The 27,384-nt window shown below is 42.2% G+C and overlaps 1 protein-coding gene across 12 annotated transcripts in view; it reads right to left on the bottom strand.

Annotated features, from left to right (window-relative positions):
• Positions 1–27,384, bottom strand: part of dennd1a (DENN/MADD domain containing 1A) — a 723,976-nt gene that overhangs the window by 377,081 nt on the left and 319,511 nt on the right. For all 12 annotated transcript variants that reach the window (XM_072488418.1, XM_072488416.1, XM_072488417.1 and 9 more), the window contains exons 6-7: positions 5,122–5,191; positions 4,268–4,348 (exon numbers count right to left, since the gene is read on the bottom strand). In XM_072488418.1, the coding sequence (XP_072344519.1) occupies positions 4,268–4,348; positions 5,122–5,191 (151 nt within the window). The remainder of the gene's footprint in view (positions 1–4,267; positions 4,349–5,121; positions 5,192–27,384) is intronic.

Consider the following 27,384-nt stretch of genomic DNA (forward strand, 5'->3'; position numbering starts at 1 on the left):
AGACTAGTAAGACAAGGAAAATTTCAGGTTCAATCCTCTGTCAGAGGTTGATGGTAGGGCTGTTGTAACTGGTTTCAGGATCACCAAGCTGGACAGTAAAGCATATTAGTCAATGTCACTGTTTTTAATCCTATAGTTAACTTGTTGGAAACGCACAACTATGAACGTCGGCTGAGAACATGCTCAGCTCAGCTGTGATACCTGCACAAACAATCAAGTGGGCCATTCACTTTCATTTTTCAGGATCTCATCAGGGGAAAAAACGGGACAGTTTGATAAGGAACTCAAAGACCAGCTGGAAGACAAAGAACCACATCTAACCTTGAATCAACACTTTCAAAATTAAAGGGTGTAGGGAAAAAGGTAAGAATGAAGGGGAGGAGAAAGTAAATGAAAATGAAGGTTTCAAACATCAGATCAAAGGTAATTATAACCCTATAATTTCTTCAGAAGAACTTTGCCACTCTGACAAATAGTGAAGGGAATTGTTTCCATGTGGAGTTGGATCTCTTTTACTTGTTTTCTGTGACTCTTTTCTAATCGAGCACTGACTTCCTCATCCATAAATTTAAAATGGTGATAGTACTTTTTGTGCCACTGGGAACTGAATTGAGACACTTCATTCCATTTTAGCATTCTCAGCAGCTGTTCAAAATACCTCCTCTCAGGATCTCCTCCTGATTTGGACTTGATCCCAGTCTCTGGCAGACAACTACAATATTTCAAAAAATTTTAAAACATTTTTTCATCTCTTTCCATTTCAACTGTCTAGCTGCATCAGCTGAACTACTCAGTTCAAATGCTCCCACAGGAACTGAACAGCTAAAGGAAACAAAGCCATCCATAAGCTGTTCTTTGATATCCTTTCCTGCTCCATTGCCCATGAAATGCTTAAGCAGAGGGCAGACTAGAAGCATTCTTTTGAACCAGAGTACAAAATGCCTGGAATGAGCTGAACTATCCCATCAGACTACAGTGCCTCCGAGACAGCCTGCCCTTTAGGTCAGACAGGCATGCTGTTCCTACAAAAGCTCTGCTTGGTAGAGCTGGGTCTTCTCCACAGCCAGCCAATGACCTGGCAAGGACAAACAACTGCTACCTGTCGATTAACATTAGTGAGGAGCTGCTGAGCTTCAGCTGCTTGTGGTTATTGCTGGGCAAGAATTTGAGAGACGATTAAGTTGTTTAGATACTCGGCATCGGTCTGTAAAGAGGATGCGTCACAGGTGACTTAATTGTCTGAAGGCATCAGATGGACAACAATCTGTGTAACAAAATATTGTGATAGAAGGCAAGTGTCAAAATGCAGTTGCTTAACTCCACGCTTATTTATCATCGTTTCAGTCACTTTGTGTATGATGTAATTAAATTAAAATTAGCAAGTAATTATGCAAATTAAGAATTTTGATTACATGAATAATCATTTTCAATTACAGGTGAGCAGCAACTGCATACCTACGGCCCAATTACATAATGTGCATTGTAATATGAATTATACAGAGCAAATAGAAATCTTGTTAAATTACAGAACAGTGACCTGGATCTAGACTCGAGGCTTCAATGACTTCACAGTTGGAGACATTGTCTCGTCTCCACGTGATAGCACACACATATCCAATGTACCATTCCTAGCCCCCTCCTGCCAAATATCCCTCTATTCCATTCTAATTGAATCGTATGTGATTACAGGATCTGGAAAAAGCCATCTCTAGCGCTCAGAGCAACCTAGGACTCAGGTAATGCAGGTGTGAAGCTGAGGCGACCGAGTCGGAGGGGGGTGGGGGAACAGAAAGGAACTGAAGAAGGAAGACAGAGACACCGTAACCAGCGACACCCACATTCTGTAAAGTAGTTAACACAGATCAATGACAGGTTAAGTATGCCAGCAACATGGTTCATATGGCCTATAAAATGTCCACTCATAGTTTGTTAAAAAATCTTCTGCCAAATCTTCCATGATGTTGCTATGTTGAGTTAAAGGATAAAAAGAAAAAGATGTGCATTTATAGTGCGCCTTTCATCCAAAAATGATTTATAAAGTACTTGATCACTGCTATGTAGCAAATGCAGCAGGCAAACGACACACAGCGAACTCCCAAAAACAGCAACATTATATTGATCAGATCATCTGATTGTTTTGTGATGTTGATCAAGGGATTAATATTGGCTAGTACACCGAAGAAAATTCCCCTGCTCTTCTATGAAATAGTGCGAAAGAGAGGCTCGCTTTTATACAGCAGCTTTCATAAATAAGTGTGTCAAAGCATTTTACAGCCAATGAAGTACGTCTGAACTGTAGGAAACACAGCAGTCAATTCATGCACAGCGAGCTCCTAGAATCAACAATGTGATAATGACTATATAATTTGTTTTTGTGATGTTGATTGAGGGATAAATATTTGCCAGGACAATGGGAATAATTCCCTGTCTCTACTTCAAAATAGTGCTGTGGGATATGTTACATCCACCTGAGGGGCAGACAGGGCCTCAGTCCAACATCTCATCCAAAACAAGACCCTCTGACAGTGCAGCACTCCCCCAGCACCATACTGGAGCATTAACTGATTTCTGTGCTCAAGCCTTGCAGTGGGACTTGAACACACAACCTCCTGACTCAAGGGGCAAAAATGCTACCACAGCTGCCATATTAATATGCTAAAGTATGATGGTTCAAACCTGACAAGCAATTTGATGCTAACAGGAAGTACATGGTGCAAACAAGATGCTTAATTTGTAATGCAGAATCTTTTTAAACTATCCTCGCTGAGTAAAACCATTTGAAATAATATTCCAACAGAATAGAATTTCTTAACAATTACTAAGCGCTACTTTTTAAATCAATTTACCTTTATAAACTTCCACTACATTCACACTCCAACAAGAAAGTTGGTGCTGATAGTTCATGGTGTCAGATTGAGTGTTACACAGGATAGCTTGGCAAATCTAAGAGTAACCAACATGACTTTTCCAATTATCTTCAAGAGGAATAACCAATTTGGCACACTTCTGTTATGAAACATGCTGATGTTAAATGCGAGGGTAACCCAAAACCCAGAAGGGTAACTTGGGGCACCGGTTCTTAGTGGTGTATGTGTTTTTTCTGGTATAATGTGAGGAACGGTGTACAACCCAGCAAGAACAGTCCAGCTGCTGTGTGAACAATTAATAAAGAATATTTATGAACTTAAAAGACAAAACACGCACAAGGACTATAATAGACTATGTCACTCAAGTATACTGATGACTACACAGACAGGATTTTACATGAAACTGTCCCTTGGTCCCCTAATGACCTATGTTTACCTGAGCTCTGAGACACCCTTTTCCCGACCAACGTTCTCTTTTAAGTAACTTTATGAGTTAAATCTAGCAAGTAATTACCACAACCAGGTTAAGGTGGCCACGTTTAGGAAATAGTCTTCAGGTTCAGCGAGGGCGGAAATGGCTACTTCTTTTGGGACACTATATCTGCAACTTGATACAGTTCTGATATCGGCTGTCTCTTTCTTTCTTTCCTTAGTTAGTTCTATAGTTATCTTGCTTTTTCCCTTTAATGTTATTCATCCTGTGGAGTTCGTTTTGGCAGGTACATGTACATTTCCTTATCTCTTCACTTTGAAGTTACCCCTCAATAGCCCCATTGTTTTCTCTAGTCATATATATATATATATATATATATATATATATAATATATATATAAAATACTTGTTTTCCACTGATAGGCAAATACACATCTCATAATTTCTCCAAATGTCTGCCTCTAATCAACTCCGTTTTACTTTGTTTTTTAATCTTAATTTTCACCAATTCTCAACACTTCAAACAACAGAACCAAGAAAGGGTGACTGTGAATTCCTTTTACTGAAATCATAGACATGGGAAGGGTACGGAAAGAGAAGACAATACAGTCTAATTTTCAACATAGTTCCACTGTTTCCAAAAACAAAGTTCCATACATGCCCTAGTCTACTGTACACCTCAGATCCCAAACTGCAAAGGAGAGTATTCACATCACACCTATAAATTATAAATCAAATCCTGGAGCATTGGGAATTTGCACACTAATTTAATTCCGACATTGTTTCTGTTTACACATCATCATGTATGTCGGGATGAAATACAAACACATAAGGTGGTATGTGAATGTACCCTTTAGATAGACACAGCTAATTAAAGTCCAAACACAAGAGTTAGAATTTGTTCAGTACAGCTCTGTAACAATATACTCATATTTATATATGAATGTGCAGCAGTACATTCTACTTACCACACTTAAGTGAACAGTTGAGCCTGGTTCTGGAAGTGAAAGGTTATATAATGTTTCCAGCAATTCCTTCCACTGACAGCCCTGAAACATTCAACAGATACAAAAACATATCTTCAGACTATTTATTTTAAAAACATGTTCACATCTATACAGTGGCATTATCTATAAGATTAGACTTTAGGGTCAAAACCTATTTAATATCACAAAGTTAAATAGTTCAGCTACCAGTTATCAGGAGAGTGTCAGAAAAAGGTTGTACAAGACTGCATTTTAAAGAAATGTGCTGTAGTGGTAGTATACTAAAAACAGCATTCGTAGGGGTTTGGGAAAAAAATAGGTTAGTCTTCGTTATATTTAATTTACATAAAACTACTTATTAATATTATAAATCAAGAGAATAAAAAAAGTTTGCAAAGCTCCAAACCAATTGTAAAATTACTGCACTGAGTTTAAATTCATCTATGCTGTTCAAAATAGCAAAGAATTAATTTTGAGATTTGATAAACATCTCCTCTGTTGAATTTTTAAAAAATTTAAAGTACTCAATTCTTTTCTTCCAATTGACAGGCAATTTAGCGTGGCCAATCCACCAACCCTGTACATCTTTGGGTTGTGGAAGTGAGAACCATGCAGACACAGGGAGAATGTGCAGTGACCCGGGGCAGGATCGAACCCAGGGCCTCGGCATGAAGCAGCAGTGCTCACCACTGTGTCACCGTGCAGTTCATGTTGAATACGTTTTAAATACAGGCAAAAATGCCAGTAGAATTTATGAATTTGAATGAAAGATTGAAATATCTCAGGCGCTGTATTCTAATTAGCAAACCTTAAATCACAATGTTAAAAAACTGTACCTGTCCTTTGGCAGTGTATTCTGCTAAAATGTTCAGCAACTTGTAGAAAACTTCAAACCAAGGTAAATAGCTGAAAACAAGTACAAAATAATCAATTTTACTTCTAGGGGAAGTTTAATAGAGGTAGAAAAAAAACAAGGGTAGTTTTGATCAATTTAATTAAGATTACAGTGCAGTACTAAAAAATCGAAATTCAACCATAAATTACTTTAAAAACTACACATTTTGAAAGTTACACAATGATGAAAGAAGTTTCACCTGGAATGAAGTTTTATTGTGTTACACATTTTGGTCTAAGCCTAAGTCAATTTATTAGATTGAATACCTGGAGCACTATGGGGCTAGATTTTACCCGACTGCCTGGTTAAAAGGACAGTGGCGAGCCTGCCACCATACTGAGGGCTGTCCTTGGGAGCAGTGTTACTTGATTTGAGCTGAGACTTCCGTCCCTATCTCAGGACGACATCGTGACTTGGAGAGTTAGTTGCTGGCCAGCCAGATGGCTGGCAGCTCTCAAGTCCCAGCAGCGCCAGGCAGGAGCGATGTCCACTGCTGCGGCTACAGACAGTTCCAGTGAAGAGGAGCCTGGATGTGAGGAGAGTCTAGGGTATCGCAGGAACAAGCTGACAGGCCTTGGTTGAGGGGTGGGACCTGGGTTTGAGAGGTCATGGCGGGAGGAGGGGAAAGTGCGGGGTCGTGTTCATGCTCGTTTCCAGCTGAAACATGGTCATTGTGAGAGTCTGATTATGTCACGTATTGATGATGTCATCAGCCGTTTGCATGGGCAAAGGGGTAGTCATTCCCAACAGCCTGTAGAGTAAAAACCTTTCCAATAAAGTTGTTTGTTCGTACATTTATGGTCTGCAAGCCTATTCTTTAAAATGGGGGTGACTGGTGGAGGCAAAGGGGTAGACAGTGGGCTGGCCACCCACTTGATTTTATGAGTCCTCCCTACCGTCAAATCCACTGGCGGAGGATCATAAAATCAAGTCCTACATTTGCACCCAAAATTCTGAGAAAAAAAGCTAAGATTCATGATCAGACGAAGAAAAAAAATTGGGTTCTAACATTTTGGGTAAATTTAATTATTTCTGAGCGATCCAACAATCAACTTGTTCCCAGCTGTCTGCCAATGTAGCTCTTAGCTAGGTTTGACGAGTACATGACAGCTTGACAGGGTGACTCACCCTCCACATTCTGAGCACAAAACTAAGGATTAGGAACTCCTGGGAAATATGGGAAATCACAGCTGCACACTTGCATTTACAGGGTATCAGAAGCAAAGGTAACCACTAAAATCACAAGGCAGGCTTAAAATCTCTGTTGTTGAAGTATGAACAATACAATGCCATGTATACTTTAAACAAAGTTGTACTGCGAAAGAAAATTTTATTATGCGATTGCCGAGCTTTGAAACCGGATCTGTCAAATTAGAAATCATGTAGGTACTTCATCTTTCTGCCTAATCAGAACATAGTTTCTACTATATCAGTGTATCAGCTGTGGTCCAGTTGATGGCGTGCCCTCAGAAGGTTGTGGGTTCCAGGACTTGAGCACAAAAAAGCAAGGCTGACACTCCAGTGACGTACTGAGGGTACAATGCTGAGCAGTGCTGCACTGCTGAGGGTGCTGTCTTTTGGTTTAGACCGAGGTCCCATCTGCCCTCTCAAGTGATCTAAAGGATTCCATTGCATTATTTCGAAGAACAGGAAAGTTATCTCTGGCATCCTGGCTAATATTTATCCATCAATCAACATAAACAAATATGATTATCTGGTCATTATCACATGGATGTCTGTGGGAGCTTGCTGTGCGTAAATTGGCTGCTGCATTTCCTGCAACAGTGACTACACACTATAGTGTTTTGCGACAGGTGATAGATTTGAAAGGCACTATTTAATGTGAATCTTTCCTTCTTGGCTTTTAGAGCTCAAATTATACCATCCAGTGCAGAAGGAAGCCATTCAGCCCATCAAGTCTGCACTGATCCTCCCAAAGAGCACTCAACATCGGTCCATTCCCCTGCCCTATCCCCATTAACCTGCCCATTGGTCATGGCCAATCTATCGAACCTGCACACCTTATAAGAACTTAAGAAATAGGAACAGGAGAAGGTCGTTCGGCCACTCGAACCTGCTCTGCCATTAAATAAGATCACGGCTGATCCGGCATTCCCCATGTCCATTTTCCTGCCCTTTCCCATAACTTTTGATTTCCTTACTGATCACGAATCTATCATCTCAGCCTTAAATATATGCAAGAACTCTGTCTCCACAGCTCTCTGTGGCAGAGAGTTCCAAGGACTCAGAACTCTCAGGGTAGAAATTCCTCCTCAGTCTTAAATTGGCACCCCTTTATTCTGAGACTATGCCCTCTGGTCCTAGACTCTCCCATGAGGAGAAACATCCTTTCAGCATTTACCCTGTCAATCTCCTTAAGAGTTCTATATGTTTCAATGAGATCATCTCTCATACTTCTAAATTCCAATAAGCAGAGTCCCAACCTGTTTAACCTTTGCTCATAAGACAATCCTTCCGTACTGGGGTCACCCTAGTGAAGCTTCTCTGAACCACCTCCAATGAAATAATACCTTTCCTTAAATAAGGGGGCCTAAGCTGTTCAAAGTACTCCAGATGTGGTTTCACCAGGATCTTGTACAGTTGCAGCAAGACTTCCCGACTCTTATACTCCAACCCCCTTGAAATAAGAGCCAACATTCTACTAGCCTTCCTGATTACCTGCTGCATCTGCATGCTAGTTTTCTGTTTTTCGTGAATAAATATTCCCAAGTCCATTTTTGTTTGCAGCTTTCTGCAGGTTTTCCCCATTTAAATAATGTTCCGTTCTTTTGTTCTCCCTTCCAAAATAAACAGCTTCACATTTTCCCACATTATACTTCATTTGCCCACTTACTTATCTTTGGACACTAAGGGGCAATTTAGCATGGACAATACAGCTAACCTGCACATCTTTGGACTATGAGAGGAAACCGGAGCACCCGGAGGAAACCCATGCAGACACGGGGAGAACGTGAAAGCTCCACACAGTCGCCCAAGGCAGGAACTGAACCCCAGTCCCTGGTGCTGTGAGGCAGCAGTGCTAACCACTGTGCCACCGTGTCACTCTTTTAAAAAAAAATCCAGTTTAATTTTGTTTAGTGGTACAGGTTGTGGTACAGGTTCGAAACTAAATTTTATATATCTAACACCAGAGAAGCCTGACAGTTTACTTTTTGGTACATTTATCACAGTGCAATGCTGTGTCAAATATCTTTCTCGGTAAGCTGTGACAGCTGTAAATGTAAATGTCACCACAGTCCCAAACAATCACAGGCTGCTCTCCCCTTTGTGAGCTGACTGGTGGTAATTTGACCTGAGGGTCACCACACTACAGGCAAGGGACAGGGTTGACAAGGCAGGGCCTTCATGAATAACCTCAACCAGTACGGAAATTGAACCCGCTCAGTTGGCATCACTCTGCATCACAAACCAACCGTCCAACCAACTGACCCTTTCCTGCCCTGCCGGAACTGGGTAGGTGTGAAGTTAGAATGGCCGAGGTTTCTTACTCAATCCAAAGCTGCTAGGAGCTAACCCTAACCCTAAGCCTGATTTTAACTGATGGCAAGGTCACTTGCCCACAGCGGGTGATGTACTTTTTTTTCACCTATGCATTTTGAGTCGTAATGATGCCATCAAAACCCAACTGCAACTTTTACCTGGCAGCCTCTGAGGGAAGTTGCATTCTTGTCAGGTGAACAGAGCAGGGAAGAGCATCTGGGGCCAGAAGAGGTCCAAATGGATTAAATAAATAAATTTTTAAAAACTACAATCAGAGATTAGACCCCATGCAAATAACCTAAAATGCAGCAATAGCTTTAAAAGGACAAACTTAATATGCTGAAATGTCAGAATGTTAATTTGTTAAATGGTTCAAGGCAATGTTATTGCAAAGATCGACTATTTGCACTTGAGTAGGCAATGAAAAGCTTGGCATATTCAAATTGTGTTTTGATCAATCCAGGAGCTTTCAGTTTTAACCCATTTACAGTGACCTCTATGCAAAGTACAACCTCACAGGAGTGTTCGATTTATTTTAACAAGGCAATAATTTCCCAGCTCATGTTGCCTTGGTATTGGGAGTTTGCCATACAAGGTGGGAAACAAAAAGCCAGCAGCCCCTAAAAGGTGATGGTGACAAGTGCGGAAGGAAGGAAGCTAAAAGGGATGCAGCCAATTAAAGAGAGGTTGCCACATATAGCATTTAAAAACCTGTAAATGTTTTCGATGGTTATTTCAATTTTTCTGAGGAGGAAAAGGCAAAAATAGCATTAATAAAAACAGTAGATGGCACAATGAATGCAGAAGGTTAGGCTCTACATGTGCATCTATGGATTGGAGAGTAGTGCTTTCTGGGTGCAATTCCCCTTTAATGCAATCTCACCTTCTCAGCATTCCTTCAATGCCCTACCTCCAAAAGAAAAGTACTGGTGTACTGCGCAAAGTTTAAAAAAATGCAAAGCAGAACTGACAAAAGAACACCCAAATGCCTCTGAAAATAAAAAAAATGCGATGGAAATACACATCAGGCCTGTCAACGTTGATAATGAGAAATGACAGGTTATTGATGCTTTGCAATGTAACCCAGCATCGGACATTTACAGAAATGAAACACTGTTTAAATTCAGGTGTTCAGTAGTTTCAGTTTTTCCTTTTTATTTACCGAGAAAATCTTTTTTAAAAGCCTAAATGTACTCGCTATATTTCAATTTAACTGACTAATATCTAACACAGGAACACGCAATGCAGGATGCCTGCTTTACATGAGACAATTTAGAAAGAGAGGACTTGTGATGTAACTAACAGGAACATAATTACAGCAATATAATTCCACTCCACAATATTGCAATGGAACTCCGGGCAGAAACCTGCCCCAACAATTGGCTACGTGTACTATTGGGCAATGTGAACTACAGTCAGAAACCAATGTATGCAAGCTCATTCCATACAGCTATTGCTTACAATAAATTCATCTGAAGTTTGGAAAAATGACTTTAGGAAAGTACCTTTCACATCTTTAGGACTTACCGTAGCACTTTTAAAATGCAGTCAGTGGTGTTATCCAACCTCGAACAGCAAATGAATAAATTACTACTTTGTTTGCTTGTGCCATGTTAATTTGAAAGCAGGAATATTAGCTAGGTAAATTCCATTTTTTTTTTTTACATCCAAAGAAAGGGGAGACAAGATTTTGGCATAAGCTCAAATAGGAAGTGTCAGCTTTGATTATATGCACCATAGCAGGGTTTGAACCCACAATCTTATGCCTTGGCAAGGAAGTGCAGTAACCACCGAGGAAAGCTGACACTATAGTGAATTCACATCACAGGACACCGATGTGATCCTGAACAAAAATTTGGGGAACTCCCTATCCGATGAAGGACTGTTTACCGGTTTTATAACAAACTTTATAAAGTTTCATTTTCATACGACAGAAAGCTCTTCACACCAGAATCCGAACTTCTATGATAAATGTAACAGCTTAGGTACAATATTGGCAATAGCTGGAATATTGAGATATTGGCAGTGCTAATGGTCAATTTCAAATTCCAATTGGAAAATCCCATCAATACGCAAACATGCAACCCACACACAGTTCCTAATTGAAAAACTGAATACTGGAGATGTGTTAAAAACTTATTCACCTCATGATTCAAACTGTTTTCATAATGTGAACCAAATGCATTTCTTTGTCACATTATTCAGGCAGTAGTTACTCCCTATATAATAAATGTACACAGTACTTCACAAGTTGATCTCACTCTAAAACAGAGTTCAGTTTTAAAACAAGTAATCTTCAAGTACCACTTAGCATGACAGCTCCACGTAAACAATCAGAAAGAACTTTGTATCTCATCAGCAATTACTTCAATTGTTTAAACAAATGCAATAGAATCTACTGCACTGTGAAATGCTTTGAGCATTATCGAAAGTCTGGAAAGCTATTCAATCTAGCAAAAATGTCCCTTGCTTCTATCGCTCAATTTCTCTAATGGATTGCAATGTGCTATCTCTTCCACTTATCTAATCTGCTTCACATTGCCTATTTTGGCAAAGTAAAATGATAAATAACTATCAGTAATAAGGGCCACTTATTTATAGTTTTTGCAGGAAAATAGAATCAATGAATTTTATATCCAAATCACTCATTACTACTTTCTGATACCATGGAATAATGCTGAATTTGACTCATTATCAATGAGTAGCCTGATACTAAAGCATTAGGTTACATGATATAACACCCTTTTTGATATAAAACGACTAACCGTGAGCAATGCCACGGGAAATGCAACACATATCCCATGTCTCTTCTGTGTAACAGTCTGTTGTAGCACATCATGCGAAAATCTCTTGTATTCAAAATACTCAAAGTCTTGCAGTGTAAATTGGCTGGTATTCAAATTTTTTCCTGTAAATTTATTTGAACTCAATAGCAATGTCTTTGCCAATTGACTGATATGCACCTTTATTAATTGGGGTTAACTCATTAATTTGTTAGAAAGGCAGAGCCTAGCCAGAAGAAGCTTAGCCACTTAAGAAGAAATTGAATCCCTTCAATTTTTCTACTGAAGCCGAAATTGCTATTGCCAAAATAAGGTTACAAATGATTAATCTGCCAAAGTTTACGTGTTTCAAATATTTACCCACAGAACATTATCCTGTATCTGGGGAGAGCTTTGTTAAAAGGTTTTCACACCAAGGCTTCTGACTCGCTTAAATACCTTGTACTTTTCCTCAAAGTGACTACTCTGTCTATAATTCATTGAATGCTTGCTACAATCTGAGTACATGCAAAATCTGTCACCATACATCAGAATAATGCTCTCAGGGCTTAATCTGAATGCTATTCCTTCACAGTATAACAGGAACGGAGTTCCTTTTTTTAAAAAGTGAAAACCAGTTGGAGAATGAAGTTCAACAGCTTTATTCAAACAAAGTTTCACATTCCAACCGTGCTTCATTTTACTTGATAGAATGTGTGCTAACACCTGCTGCTTGCACGGCCCACCCCATGCCATTTAGTACAAAAACATGAAATAATTATTTTTTTCTCTAAAATCCTGGTAACATAAACCATTAATTTTAGAACTTGTATCAGAGGCACGTTCTCAAAATTGTCATGATTTATCATTCAGATTATGCCAGAAATAAGCGTCAGTTTTTTTCAAACTATCTGAATAATAAACTAAGCAGTATTTTTGAACCAATGTTTTACATTAAAGCTACCATCCATTTCTTAGAACAAAGAGAGAAATCGGATTAGAAAACCAATATGCTTTGACATTTTTGAACAAAACAATTGCACATCACATAAAGATTGTTTATTTAGCTCTAGTTAGGGAAGGAAAGAATCATTAATCTATAATATGCAGATAACATCATTTCAATGTGCAGCTTCTAATAATGTGTGGTGAGGTGGCTGATATTCTCTCGGTGTATTGGGCAACACACAAATGCAGTCCGATTGGCTTAATGGCCAATGATTCAAATCCAGATCCCTCAAAAATGTGGCGCTGGTAAGTAAAGCTCTGTGATCATGTCACCTTTTGAGAAAACATGGTTTCAACAATTAACACTCAGCAATTGCAATATGGCCTAGGAAGTTGTTACTGTTGTTTTCTGCAGGACATCAAGAGACATGTAACTGGATCTGCCACAACTTAACTGGATCCAACCAGCAGCTTGGAAGGCCACAGGTTCTTTCAACACTTACTCATCCAAGTAGCACCACACAGAGCTCCAAAACATCGGAAACTTTACCTCAAAAAGCTTTTAAAATTTGCCCTCCAGCTCGTTTGCAAATCATTTGGGAAAAAAGAAACTCAAATCCTGTTTACAGCAGGAGAAACGATTGCACTTAAATGACACAGAAAGTGTACGAAAACATGCTGGAAATTCTTCGCAATACAGGCACCATGATTGCACTCACCCCCAGTATTACAGGTACAAGCATCATGAGTAAATCTTTTCACCTGACACTTCGATAACCCAGAAAATGTTATAATTTAAACATGGGACTTCTGAAAGTACAGAGCCTTCATGTAAAACGATACCAAGGGCACTAAAAGGCATAAAAGCCAATTTTACTGATAACAACCATGCCTTTTTGGTGCGTGTATTTGACCATGTTTCACTATGTGAGAAACTTTTGTCAAGAGGCTGAGAGGCTCTTTGAAGAACAAAGGAAATTCCAAAAGTATTTGATTGGCTTGGCCCCTTTTTGCTAAAGATAGATTACATATGATCACATTGGAATTAATACATTTCTAAGGCAATGAAATGGGAAAAATAGAATATGAATCGATCTGCTCAAAAATGTACACATGTTACCCTTTGTCAAGTGCGCTTTGCAAAGTATGACAGGCGGAGTGACTCCATATCTGCCATTTTGATGAAATTATTGGTGAATCTCCCATGGAATTGCTTGAGGTATGTCAGACGGCACACTGCTTTACAATGTCAGACACTAGAAACCCTTAATTAACTTAGTAAGTTTTAAAGTAGTATACACTGCTTAGCTGAACCAGCCAACGAGTGAAGGCTGTAATGGATGCTCAGTACAACAGCATTTAGTTCAAACTCTTATCATTCAACTGTGCCACAGAGATGAGTATATAAGTCTGTTAACTCAGTCCATCATCATAGGATAAACTTCTCATCCCAGGGTCTCAACTCTGATTTTACTGAGCATTGGGGAGATCCATCTATCTCAAACAAATACTCGGCAGTTATTGGGCAAACCCTTTTATGAAATTAATGCCACACTCCCACCACGACCTCTGCGTCAACAGCTGTGCTAAAGGCTAGTCTGAGGTTTATTTGTGGCGCGGAGGCAGATTATTTAAAAGTATTTTCCTGGCATAGACTCAAGCTAACCTGTAAGAAATTAAAATAATTGCTCAGCTATATCTTAAACGGCACAAATATTTTCCCTCGTTACTGCTCTGAAAATGTTTTTAAAGAAGAAAAAAGTAAATTACTGTGGATGCTGGAATTTGAAACAAAAACTGAAAATGCTGGACAATCCCAGCAGATCTGACAGCATCTGTGGAGAGAGAGACAGAGCAAACGTTTCTAACCTGGATGACTGAGTTAATTGTCAAAGCTTTGGCACAGTCATCCAGACTCGAAACGTTAGCTCCGAACTTTTTAAGAAGTCTCTTCCTTCCCCCCACCCCTCCCACTGACAGAACTAGACATCCTGCTGACTTTTCCACCTCCTTCTTACGCCATCCTCATGCTCATAATTCTTTCCATCGGTCGTGCAGATACTAATTATCTTTTTTTTTTAAAAAGCTCCTGGTCTCTACAAGTATCGTAACATATTACACAGCGTAAATCATTTTGTGCCACTCCGGGGGGGGGGGGGAAGAAGAGGAGTCTGATAGTGTCCACGGTAACACGATAGTAGATATAAGCAGAATTATAGAGGAAACCAAATCAAGTCACACAATGAAAAATATGTCAAACCAGGTGCTAATTAGGATCTGAAAAATTAATGAAAGATTCTTATTAATGCTGCAGAAGGCTTGTACAAACAAAAAAGTTATTTAAAGTTTTCAACCAAGAGTTTTGGGAATGCTAAATATTGTTTGATTTTACTCTCAATGGGATGAAACATATTGTATTTTATTAAAGTTTGCACAACAAAATAATCTGAAAATCAAAACTAAATGCTTTACTGAATGCGATACGGACCCCGGAAGTGCAGAAGGTTTTAGTTTAGATAGGCAGCATGGTCGGCACAGGCCTAGAGAGCCAAAGGGCCTGTTCCTCTGCTGTACTTTTCTTTGTTCTTTGTTGTTCTAAATATTTCTACTTGTTCAATGATAAAACCGTAAAATTGAATACCCGTTATAAATAAATCCATTTGCAACTGCTGAGCTTGAACATCGTAGTTAAAAATGGCACCCTGTAAATTCCTGTTATGAAATCATCACCTTTCAAAGAATATGAAATTTGAAAAATGTGCCAAAACAATTAAATTAAACAATATTGACAAGATCAATTTTTATTGGACATTTGCTTTAACAGCAAAAGGAGCTCACTAATTCATTCTTCATGCAAATACAGCAAATGTTAAGCCAAAAGTTTTTTTCCCCCAGCTGTGATTCAGCTGGTTCTTTTCTAGCAGTGGCATTCTTTATCGTGTCATTTTGGTCTCCTGTGTGCAGTTTACCATAGATCCTGCACTGATTGACCAGTATCAAAAGATACCAATCCTGTAGTCTATAAACCAATCTCAGTACACGCATCACTTTAAAGATCAGCCACTTCCTCTATTGGGAGGCCAAATTTCACAGCTGAACCTTATCTTGTTACTCAGCCATGAGAGTTTCCTGTATTGGTCCTTTGAGTAAAGCATGCAAGCTATTAAGACCTGAAGTAAGAGTCAGCAAGGACATCAAATCTGGATTGTAAATTAACTTGGTCAATCATCAGGTGGAACAAAACATTGTTCTGTATTATATATATCGTGCAACATAAAATGAATGGAAATGTAGATGCCAAATAGATTACCTTCAAAATAGTTTCAGGCAGACGCGTCAACATAAACAAAAAAGTTATAACCTGGGAAATGCTTTTCAACAGAAGCAATTTTTATACAGTAATTTAAATCTCCCAAGGGCCTAGAATAGAAACACCATCAAACAGATGCTCAGCCATCGTCTAATGTTACATGCTTCATTTGTATCTGACATGAGAACAGCAAGAGAACAGGGATATTGTCAATTATTATGTTTGTAAATGAATCAAACATCACAGAAGCATTAAAGATGCCTTTAGTTGCATTATTATTTAGGTTTATCTTGGAACCAATGCTCTTTTGTATAATGTGTGTAACTCCTTCCTTGTACACGTCAAAGGTTATTGCTAATTTTGTTCAGAAACTCCTCAATTTAAAAACTGATTTGCATATATATTTTGCTGAAAAAGTTGTGTATGAATAAAATAATTTATTGCAAAGTGCACATTTAATCAGTCAAAAACGATGACTAGGTAAATCAAGAATGGAAGTCCTTTAAGAGTGCTTGAATTCACATGGTATTAAAATGAACATTAACAAACCACTAAATTTGCCAATTTCCTTTAGAATATTCAGCTTTGTTTGTTTACATATTTAAAACAATATACATTCTAAATTTTTTGTAAGTTTTTGGAGACTTTAAGTTGGATGTTTTGCTTTGCACACTATTCTGTGACGATAACACTTTAATAAAGCACAATTATTTCGCAGATTTATACATTGGGAACTATTTTTGTTAAATGTGAAATGCTTTAAATAGTTCAATTGGAGAAGTTCTGTTTTTAGCAAGTAATTCAAAAAGCTAACAAAGTGACAAGCCAAAAATTTCAACCAGGTAGTATACCCAATTTATCGAGGTTGAAAGTATCAAACCCACAACGTAACAATAAGCTCTAAGGTGAAGACAGAGAAATCGGACGTTCTGGAGAAAGTTGCTTTTGGTGCTCGTGATTTTGTAAAGTAAAATACGCTGATTTTAGTTTGAAACGACCACCATAACTGGATTGATGATGCAGGTTTGGTGGTTAGTCCTCACTTAAGCATGGAGATTGCAGTAATATGTACAAAAGCGGGAAAATACCATAAAATGCTAAGAAACATAAAACTTGTACATATCTTTAACTGACTTGAAAAGTTGTACCGTGACAGAAGGTAGCAAAAAGAGGAGGCAGCCACTGCAAAGGTTCTATGCCATCAGATGCAAGCTAGAAACTGGCATGGATACGGCAGACAATTATTCTGATCAAAGCAGACTCATGTCAGCTGCCACTCAAAAGGCATCAATGGAAATTAACACAAGAAGCTTAAAAGATTCCTTCCTACAAATACAAAGGCCATAAGAGAGGATTTAAATAGTTTGGGTGAAAGAAAAGTTAGAATATTTAGAACAGTCTTCTGCTGATGGGAGCACAAAAACCACAGGCATGCCATAAAGAAGGGCCTCAAATACACCAGAATAGATTATACAATGCACATTTCTTAAAGTGATAACGCCATGTTTATTTATGTCCTGTTGCAATTTTTTCTTTTTTTTAAACATTTTATTGAGGTATTTTTGGTATTACAACAACAACAAAATAAATAATGTACATGAATCTATAAACATAGTGCGAAAGCTGTCTCCCTCCCTTACAGGTGCCATTTTTATTAACCCCCTACTCGAAGCTAAACTAACCCCCCACCCCCCCAACCTTTCTGCTGACGATTAATTTTCCGCAAATAAGTCGACGAACGGCTGCCACCTCCGGGCGAACCCTAACATTGACCCTCTCATGGCTAACTTAATTTTCTCCAGACAGAGAAAGCTAGTCATGTCAGATAGCCAGGTCTCCGACTTCGGGGGCTTTGAATCCCTCCAAGCTAATAATAGCGGTCTCTAGGCTACCAGGGAAGCAAAGGCCAGAACGTCTGCCTCTTTCTCCTCCTGGAAATTTGGAACCCCAAAAATTGCCAGCTCTGGTCTCAGTGCCACCATTGTTTTTAACACCGTGGACATGACATCTGCAAACCCTGCCAAAATCCCCTAAGCTTCGGACATGTCCAGAACATGTGGACATTGTTCACTGGTCCTCCCGCACACTTTGCACACCTGTCTTCCACCCCAAAGAATCTGCTCATCCGGGCCACTATCATGTGAGCCCGGTGAACGACCTTGAATTGTATCAGGCTGAGCCTGATACGTTGACCCTACTCAACGCGTCTGCCCATACACCATCCTCTATCTCTCCTCCCAGCTCCTCCTCCCACTTGCGCTTCAGCTCGTCAGTCTGCGTCTCCTCTGACCCCATAAGTTCCTTGTAAATGTCAGAGACGCTCCCCTCTCCTACCCACCCTCTGGAAACTACCCTGTCCTGAATCCCCCTTGGTGGTAGGAGCGGGAAGGTTGAAATCTGTCTACATATGAAGTCCCGCACCTGCTGGTACCTGAATTTGTTTCCCCTCGCCAACCCAAACTTCTCCTCCAGTGCCCTCATCCTCAGAAAGCTCCCCTCTATAAACATATCCCCCATCCTTTCAATCCCTGCTCTCCGCCATCTCCGGAACCCCCCCATCCATATTTCCCGGGGCAAACCGGTGATTATTACAGGTTGGAGACCAGACCGATTCTCCCTCTGCTCCCACATGTCTCCTCCATTGCCCCCAGACTCTCAGGGCCGCCACCACCACGGGGTTGGTGGAGTATCGTGCCGGCGGGAAAGGCAGAGGCGCGGTTACCAAAACCCCCAGACTGGTGCCCTTGCGTGAAGCCGCCTCCATACGCTCCCATGCCGACCCCTCCCCCACCACCCACTTCCTGATCATGGCTATATTCGCCACCCAGTAATAGTTACTAAAATTTGGCAGCGCCAGCCCGCCCTCTCCCCGACTCCGCTCAAGCATTACCTTCCTTACTCGCGGGGTCTTGCCCGCCCAAACAAAGCCAGTGATCACTTTGTTGACCCGTTTAAAAAAGGCCCGCGGAATAAAGATGGGGAGACATTGAAATACAAACAGGAATCTTGGGAGGACCTTCATCGTCACCGTCTGCACCCTCCCAGCCAGTGACAACGGAAGCGCGCCCCATCTCCGAAAATCGTCCCTCATTTCGTCTACTAGTCGGGCCAGATTTAATTTATGCAGACGGTCCCATTCCCACACCACTTGGATGCCTAGATACCTAAAACTTCCCCCTACTAATCTAAACGGCAACTCCCCAATCGCCTCTCCTGTCCCCTCGCCTGGACCGCAAACATCTCATTTTTCCCCATATTTAGCTAATACCCCGAAAACCGGCCAGATTCCCCTAGAATCCTCATGATTTCTTCCATGCCCTCTATTTGGTCCGATACATACAGAAGCAGTCGTCTGCATAAAGCGAGACACCATGTGCTCTCCCCCCCCCCCCCCCCCCCCCCTCTCCCGGACCAGGCCCTTGAAGCTCTCAGAGCAATTGCCAGCGGCTCTACAGCTAGCCCGAACAACAGTGGGGAGAGGGGGCATCCCTGTCTCGTCCCCGGTGCAGTCTAAAGTAGTCCGATGTTATCCTATTCATCCGTACGCTCGCCACAGGAGCCTGATACAGCAACCTGACCCAGTCAATAAAGCCCTGCCCAAATCCGAACCATCTCAGTACCTCCCACAGATATTCAGATATTCCCGTTCTACCCGATCAAAAGCCTTCTCTGCGCCCATTGTGACCACTACCTCCACCTCCCTACCTTCCGGGGGCATCATGATCACGTTTAATAGCCTTCTTATATTGTCCACCAACTGCCCACCCTTAACAAACCCGTCTGGTCCTCCCCAATAACGTCTGGAACACAATCCTCAATCCTGGAGGACAAAATTTTGGCCAGCATTTTGGTGTCCACATTCAACAAGGAAATCGGCCTGTAGGACCCACACAGCTCCAGGTTCTTGTCCCGCTTCAGGATCAGCGAAACCATGGCCTGTGACATTGCCGGGGGCAGCACCCCTCTCTCCCTTGCCTCATTGAATGTCCTCGTCAATACCGGCTCCAATATCCCAGAGAACATTTTATAGAACTCCATTGGGTACCCATCTGGCCCCGGGGCTTTACCCGACTGCATGGCCTTCAGACCCTCTTCCAACCCGATCGGGGCCCCCAGCCCTTCTACCAGCTCCCCGTCCACCTTTGGGAAATTCAGCCCCCCTAAGAAGTGCCTCATTGGGGGTTCAGACCCATACAGCCTACTGTAAAAATCCCTGAACGCCTTATTCACCCCTGCTGAATCTCCAACCAGGTTCCCATCCCCATCATTTACTTCCCCGTCTCCCTGGCTGCCTCATGTTTCAAAGCTGCTGTGCAAGCATTCTGCTGGCCTTCTTTCCAAACTCATAGATCGCCCCCTCGCCTTTCTCAGCTGCTCCACCGCCCTCCGTGGTTAACAAGCGGAACTCGACCTGTAGCCTCCGCCATTCCCTTAAAAGCCCTGCCTCTGGGGTCTCCCCATACCTATCGATCTGTAGTATTTCCTTTATCAGTCGGTCTTTCTCTGCCCGGTCTACCTTCTCCCTGTGGGCCCGTATCGAGATCAGCTTCCCTTTAACCACTGCCTTCAGTGCTTCCCAGACCACTGCTGCTGAAATTTCCCCCGTGTCGTTGACCAGCTGGTAGTTCGGAATACATTTCCTCAGCCGCTCGCACACCCCTTCGTCAGTTAAAAGTCCCACATCTAATCTCCAGTGCAGGCGCTGGTTACTGTCTTTACTAACCTGCAGGTCAACCCAGTGCGGAGCATGGTCCGAGATTGTGATCACCGAGTACCCGGTGTCCACCACCCCCGTCAGTAAAGCCCTGCTCAGAATAAAGAAATTGATCCGGGAGTACACGTTATGCACGAGTGAGTAGAAGGAGAACTCCTTCACCTCGGCTGCCCAAATCTCCATCGGTCCAAACCCCCCCCCCCCATCTGCTCCATGAACCTCCATGACTATTCTTCAGGATCGCGACCCTTCTAGTCTTTGAGTCTAGTCCCGAGTGAAAGACCTGACTGATCCAGCTTTTCCTCAATCTAATCTGGTCAGCTACTCTAAGGTGCGTCTCCTGCAACATTACCACGTCCGCCTTCAGTCCCCTCAGATGCGCAAACTCACGTGCCCTCTTGACCGGCCCATTTAGCCATCATACATTCCAGGTGATCAGCCTAGTTGGGGGGCTCATTGCCCTCCCCCCTTCGTCGATCAGCCATCCCCTTTTTTGGGCCAGTCTCCAGCCCGTATTCCGCGCCCCCACCGGCCCGCCCCCAACCTCTTCTCTATCCCTTAGCACAAGTCCCATCCTCGTCAGCAGAACATTTCCCCCCACCCCCCCCCAGTAACAACACAATATAACTCAACCCCTTTAATAAGCCTAACATATGCACACCCCCCCACTACGCTTCCATGAGCTAGCCCGCCCAGCTAGCTTGGTGGCCCCCACCCCGGCACCGAAAAGTCTCCCACCCATTGTTCCCTCCCCACCCTCCCCCTCGCTCATACATACATATTCCAATGACAAACAATCCCAACACAATTGCCCTACAGAACAAACAGGAAGAAAAAAAATACGCTAACAAAGATCAAGTAAGAGATCCAAAATCTAAATAAGCACACCTCCATCCTCCAACAGTGCAAATGTAAACCTAACTCACTCAGCTCTGCCACTGGTCCTAAATCAATACAGAAGGCATTACAGACAGCTTCCCCAAAACGAAAAAACATGAACGTTGCAGCAAAGTTCAAAAATTCTCAGTCCACCACTTTCCTTTACGCAAAGTCCAGCGCGTCCTCAGGCGACTCGAAATAAAAGTGCTGTTTCTCGTAAGTGACCCAGAGACGGGCCGGGTGCTACAGTCCGAAGTTCACCTTTTTCTTAAAAAGGGTCGACCTGATCTGGTTAAAGACCACTCTTCTCTTGGCCACTTCCACACTCAGGTCTTGGTAGATCCACAGGATACTGTTGTCCCATTTACAGCTCCGTGTCTGCTTGGCCCACTGTAGAATGCGCTCCTTATCCAAGTACCTGTGGAATCTCACCACCATTGCCCTCGGGGGGGGGGGGGGGGGGGGTCTCCCACTCGCAGCCTCCTCGCGAGTGCTCTGTGAGCTCTGTCCACCACCAAGGGTCAGGAGAATGCCCCATCCCCCAGCAGCTTCTCGAACATGTCCGCAATGAATGCCCCAGCACCGCTCCTTCGGGACCCTCCGGGAGCCCAACGATTCTCAAGTTCTGCCGGCGGGACCTATTTTCTAGGTCCTCCACCTTCTCCAGGAGCTTCTTCTGCTGGTCACTCAGCAAACCCACCTCCAACTCTACCGCAGTTTGATGTTCCTCCTGGTCAGCCAGCGCCTTCTCTACCTTCCAGATCGCCCGATCTTGGGCATCCAATCTAAGCTCCAGCCGCTCAATTGATTCTTTTATCGGGTCCAAGCAGTCCCATTTCTGCTTAGCGAAGCCTTCCTGAATAACTTGCATCAGCTGCTCCGCTGGGTCAACAAGCCAGAGGTCCAGTCCTCCGCCATGCTTTCTCCCCCTGCAGCTTCAGCCCAAGCCTTCTCAGTCTTTCTGTTTCTGCCTTTACGAGAACTTCTAGTCCTCCTCTCCATGCACCGATGTGGGAATTCAGTACACAATTGCCTCTGTCATCAATTTTTCAATTCCAGTCCGGTAGAAAATCGGGGGAAAAGGTCCAAAAGTCCAACCAGAGCGGGAGCCACCAAATGTGCGACTTACTACTTCATAGCCGCCACCGGACGTCCCATGTTGTAATTTCTATTTGCATAAATAGAGCAAATTAATAAGATAGAATCAACTTTTGTTCTAAAACTATCTTTTTGCTCTCTATAATTTCAGAAAAGTTTCAAGTTGCAATTCAAAGAGCTGACAAATGAAAGACAGGATGCAATGTTTCCTTGGGCATTCGCTGACAATCAAACAGCATGCAGGTAACACACTCACACAATAGGGAAAAATAAATCAGGGAATCTTTGTCTCTTTTATTTTCAAATGTACCCAAATGTTTGTGTGTGTGGAAACAAATTTTGGGTGCGATTCAGCAGACTGAATAAAAGTTCTCTGACGGGCACATTTAGCAGGTGTGTTTCTCAGTGGTTGCCTCGTCGAGAAATATCCCACTATCCAACAGCATTTTCTGGGGGGTTTTTGGCTTTGAAAGAGTCCGCGCAGATCAGGGCACTATTTTGTCCAGCAGCCGCCCTCTCCCTTTCAGGCTCCCCCTGCTGTACTGCCCACTCACCCCACCATGGGGAGGCCCCCTGAAACCCACCCCCACCTTCACTCCCCCCTCCCCGAGCCTGACCACTGGCAGTGTCCATCTGGCACTGTCAGCCTGGTAGTTCCACTGGCACTGCCACCCTGGCATTCTGGTTGCACCAGGGTGGCACAGCCAAGGTGCCCAAGTGGCACTGCCTGAGTGCCACCCTGCCCTGTCCCCAACTACCCCTGCTGGGTTCTCCAATGGCTTGGCAGCATCCCCCCCCCCCCCCAAAGATTTGGCTGTGCCTGGTCCATGTTAGTGAGGACCACTCCCTAAATGGTGCCTTGGTGTGGTCTCTCAGTGTCCCAGGAGCCGGGCAAATAGACATCCAGGAATTTAAATTCAGATCAGAATCTCGCCGTCCAGATCGTGCTGGATGGGGCGAGTCATCTGACTCGCGATTGGCCCTGCACGGAGCCCAATTCGCGCCAGGCACAACAGGGTCACTGAATTGCGACCTACATCCCAGTTCTTCCTTTTTCTGCCTGCTGCCCATTGCTTTTTCCTTAATAAAAGACATTTTGGTATGTCTCCCTGTGCATAATAAATGCAACAGAATAACGACATTTATTTGGTACCATGACACCAAAAGGTCCCACGATGCAATATACATAGAAGTTGCTATTATATAAAGTCATTTAGTTATGATCGAATTGCAGTTGAAAGAATCTTAAATTAAGTCTCTAAAGCTAATTTCTTGTTAAATGCTTTTTTTAAAAAAATTGCACGACCTTATGCTAGTCAGGCTTGTATTTGTTTCTCCATTCGGAAACAATAACGTGCATTAATTATATTGAACACCATTGGTCACAGTGGATCTGAAATCAGTGTTTTGAAAGGAAACATATTTTGAGCATGCTATTGATATCAAATAAGTTGGGATTTAAACACAAACTGCTTTAACAGCTCGATCTGACGTTGATGGAAGAGCAATTTTATGTCAGCATTACTTGGCAGCAAACCCAATCAAATTTCAGAGAACATAGAACAGCACAGCACAGAACAGGCCCTTTTGCCCTCGATTGTGTGCCGAGATTTGTCCGAAACCAAGATCAAGCTATCCCACTCCCTGTCATTCTGGTGTGTTCCATGTGCCTATCCAATAACCGCTTGAAAGTTCCTAAAGTGTCCGACTCCACTATCACAGCAGGCAGTCCATTCCACACCCTAACCACTCTCTGAGTAAAGAACCTACCTCGGACATCCCTCCTTTCTCTCACACCCTGAACCTTATAGTTATGCCCCCTTGTAACAGCTACATCCACCTGAGGAAATAGTCTCTGAACGTCCACTCTATCTATCCCCCTCATCATCTTATAAAGCTCTACTAAGTCGCCTCTCATGCTCCTTCGCTCCAATGAAAAAAGCCCTAGCTCCCTAAACCTTTCCTCATAAGACCTACCCTCCAATCCAGGCAGCAGCCTGGTAAATCTCCTTTCCAATGCTTCCACATCCTTCCTATAATGAGGTGACCAGAACTGCACACAATACTCCAAATGTGGTCTCACCAGGGTCCTGTACAGTTGCAGCATAACCCCACGGCTCTTAAACTCAAGCCCCCTGTTAATAAACACTAACACACTATAGGCCTTCTTCACGGCTCTTTCCACTTGAGTGGCAACCTTCAGAGATCTGTGGACATGAACCCCAAGATTTCTTTGTTCCTCCACATTCCTCAGAGCCCTGCCGTTGACCCTGTAATCAGCATTCAAATGTGTCCTATCAAAATGAATCACTTCACACTTATCAGGGTTAAACTCCATCTGCCATTTGTCGGCCCAGCTCTGCATCCTATCAACGTCTCTTTGCAGACTACAACAGCCCTCCACCTCATCCACTACTCCACCAATCTTGGTGCCATAAGCAAATTTCCTCATGTGAAATTACCAATACTTACATTCCAACTGTGGAACGAGTGGTCACATGGTGACGTGATTGCCTGACTACAAAAACAATCATGTGCCGGAGTGCGGGAGTTATCTCGAGAAGCACGGACAGAATACAAGCATAATGTAGCTGCTGAGCTGGTGAATAAACTACTCTTCCATTACAAGTTGTTGTTGTCAGTGATCCTGCAATCCAACACATTTACATAGTGTCAGGAGTTAGCAGTATGGCACAAGGACTTTGTCGCATCGGCCCACTCACCTTTGATGAAAACATTCCAGGTAGCTGGGAAAGGTTCGAGGATTTGTGCATTTCCTGTAGCGTGGCATTGTCCGACAAGTTAAAAAGGTACAGGCTTATACCTCATTAAACTTTAGCGGGCCCCAAATCCATTGAAAGATTTGAGCCATTTTTTCCCAGGTGGAGGCAGGAAAAGTGGGCCCTGAAATTATTGTAAAAAAGTTTGAGGATATCGGTCTTCCGGCAAAAAATATAATCCCCGACAGACATGCGTTCAATTCAACAAACCAAACAGCAAATGAATCAATACAATCTTACACGCCACCCTAGAAATATCATTAAAGATGTGTGATTGGGTCGCTCATTGATGAAATAAGCAGGGATCGAATAGGTTTTGGAAATCACAGCAATTTAGTCTGCAAGCCACCAGGTTTGCAACTGCCATCACCCCCTACAGGCTTTGGAACCAGCACCAGCAGATGACACAACATGTCAGTCATTCCGTCTATGGCACAGGTGGACATGCAAACTACTCCAGGGGCCAACGCACCAAGTCCTGCACCCACAGAACATGCTGACGGAACGCTCCCGTTGTCCACATGAAAGACACCGACCAGAGAACGATTACAACACCACCATCCAGCATAACCACACACTCAGGAAGTCTGAGCAAAGTGAACACGAGCTTCCAGGACTTTATTACCACCTAGGCTTGAACTGGCTTTCAAATCTCATCTTTCTATAATGAAGAGATGGAGGGGGGAGGAAGAGGGGAGACGCAGCTGCAACAGCTTAATTTGTGCCTCACTGTATATGTAAATAGTTACGCATTGTTAGCCTGTTTAATTTGAATGTTACACATAGTTTCTCAGTTTGCATGCTGTCACATCTCATGCCACTGGGTGTTGTTGCAACTAAATAGGGAAAACGTAGACCCAGTGGTAATGTGATGACGCAGCTACAAAAGAGATCACATGTCGGGAGCGTGGGTAGAGTACAAACATGAAGTAGCTGCTGAGCTAGTGAATAAACAACTTTTCATTATAAGTTCTTGTTGTGTGTGGTTCGGGAACCCAGTATATTTACACCGACCACTTCATCTGCCTCACTGCTTGACTTTGTAGACTGGGCATCTTAAGTGGCTCCAATATTCTTACTGTGGCTTTGCTTTACTGTGAGCACAAACAACAATTCACAAATACTGAACCTTTATCGTCAGGTTGTTGAGTTTGAAATTCATACCAGGATTACATGAAATTGGGGTCAAGTTTCTTTAATCTGCATTTACAGGATTCAAAATGGATCACTACTTTAAAAATAAACATAAGTAGCACGAAGTGAGAAGCTACCTACTATCAACTAAATCACATTTTATTCAACTAAAGTCTAGCATTTTCCTCCAATTGAAATCCTTTTGTAACTTGAGACTGCCAAACCTGGTTACATCGTTCTAAATTTACTTAAGAGAAACCTTGGTGCAGACAACATGCTTCAACCCACACTTAACTATAGGAAGCTCACTGAACATATTCTGGGTTTCAAATGTATAACCAAAACAGCCTTCACCACATGCAGTTTAAGTAGCACAACTGGTAGCACTATCCTGAATTTATGACCAATGACACACACACATTTAATCTGTAACCAAATACTTCCCCTTCCTCTTAGCTCCCTTTAGAACTTTTGATTAACTCATATTTTTCTTAGTTCAGAGGTTAAATAAAGGAAGAGAGGTGTTCTGTGCTGAAATAGCCCAGAGCACTGCACAGAAAGAGGACTAATGCCATGGATGTTAAAAGAATCAAAGCAATAAAGATCTAGGCAATGATTTCAAGTTCAGAAGTTCAGAAAGCAAGATTAGGCATAAAAGTATCAATAAATACAGCAAAGCCAAAAAGGAGAAAAAGGTCAAAATGTGATGTGTCACAATATTTTGTGTGTTTTGGGTTTAACAAGACAAAATGTTCCCTTCAAAATCTGAGGTGACAATTTTACAACGATATAGGTCATAAACAGTCAAATGCAAGGCTAAGACACCATAATATGCCTGGTTGCTTTTTGCAAAGTAGGTTTGTTTTTTGTGCCTTCAGCCTGCAACCGTATCACGACTTTTGTGCAGGATCACAGTGTGCTCGTCCCATTGGCTCCTTTGTGACTATCTGGTTATTCACTATTTACAAACAAACTACAAATTATACTGACTTCTTTAAAGGAAAGATCTCCAGACACAATTCTATATAACCAGATGTTTTAATTTAAAAAGTGGCTTTAGTTACTTTAAAATAGTTGA

The sequence above is a fragment of the Scyliorhinus torazame genome, chromosome 22, assembly GCF_047496885.1.
Source record: "Scyliorhinus torazame isolate Kashiwa2021f chromosome 22, sScyTor2.1, whole genome shotgun sequence".
Taxonomy (NCBI): domain Eukaryota; kingdom Metazoa; phylum Chordata; class Chondrichthyes; order Carcharhiniformes; family Scyliorhinidae; genus Scyliorhinus; species Scyliorhinus torazame.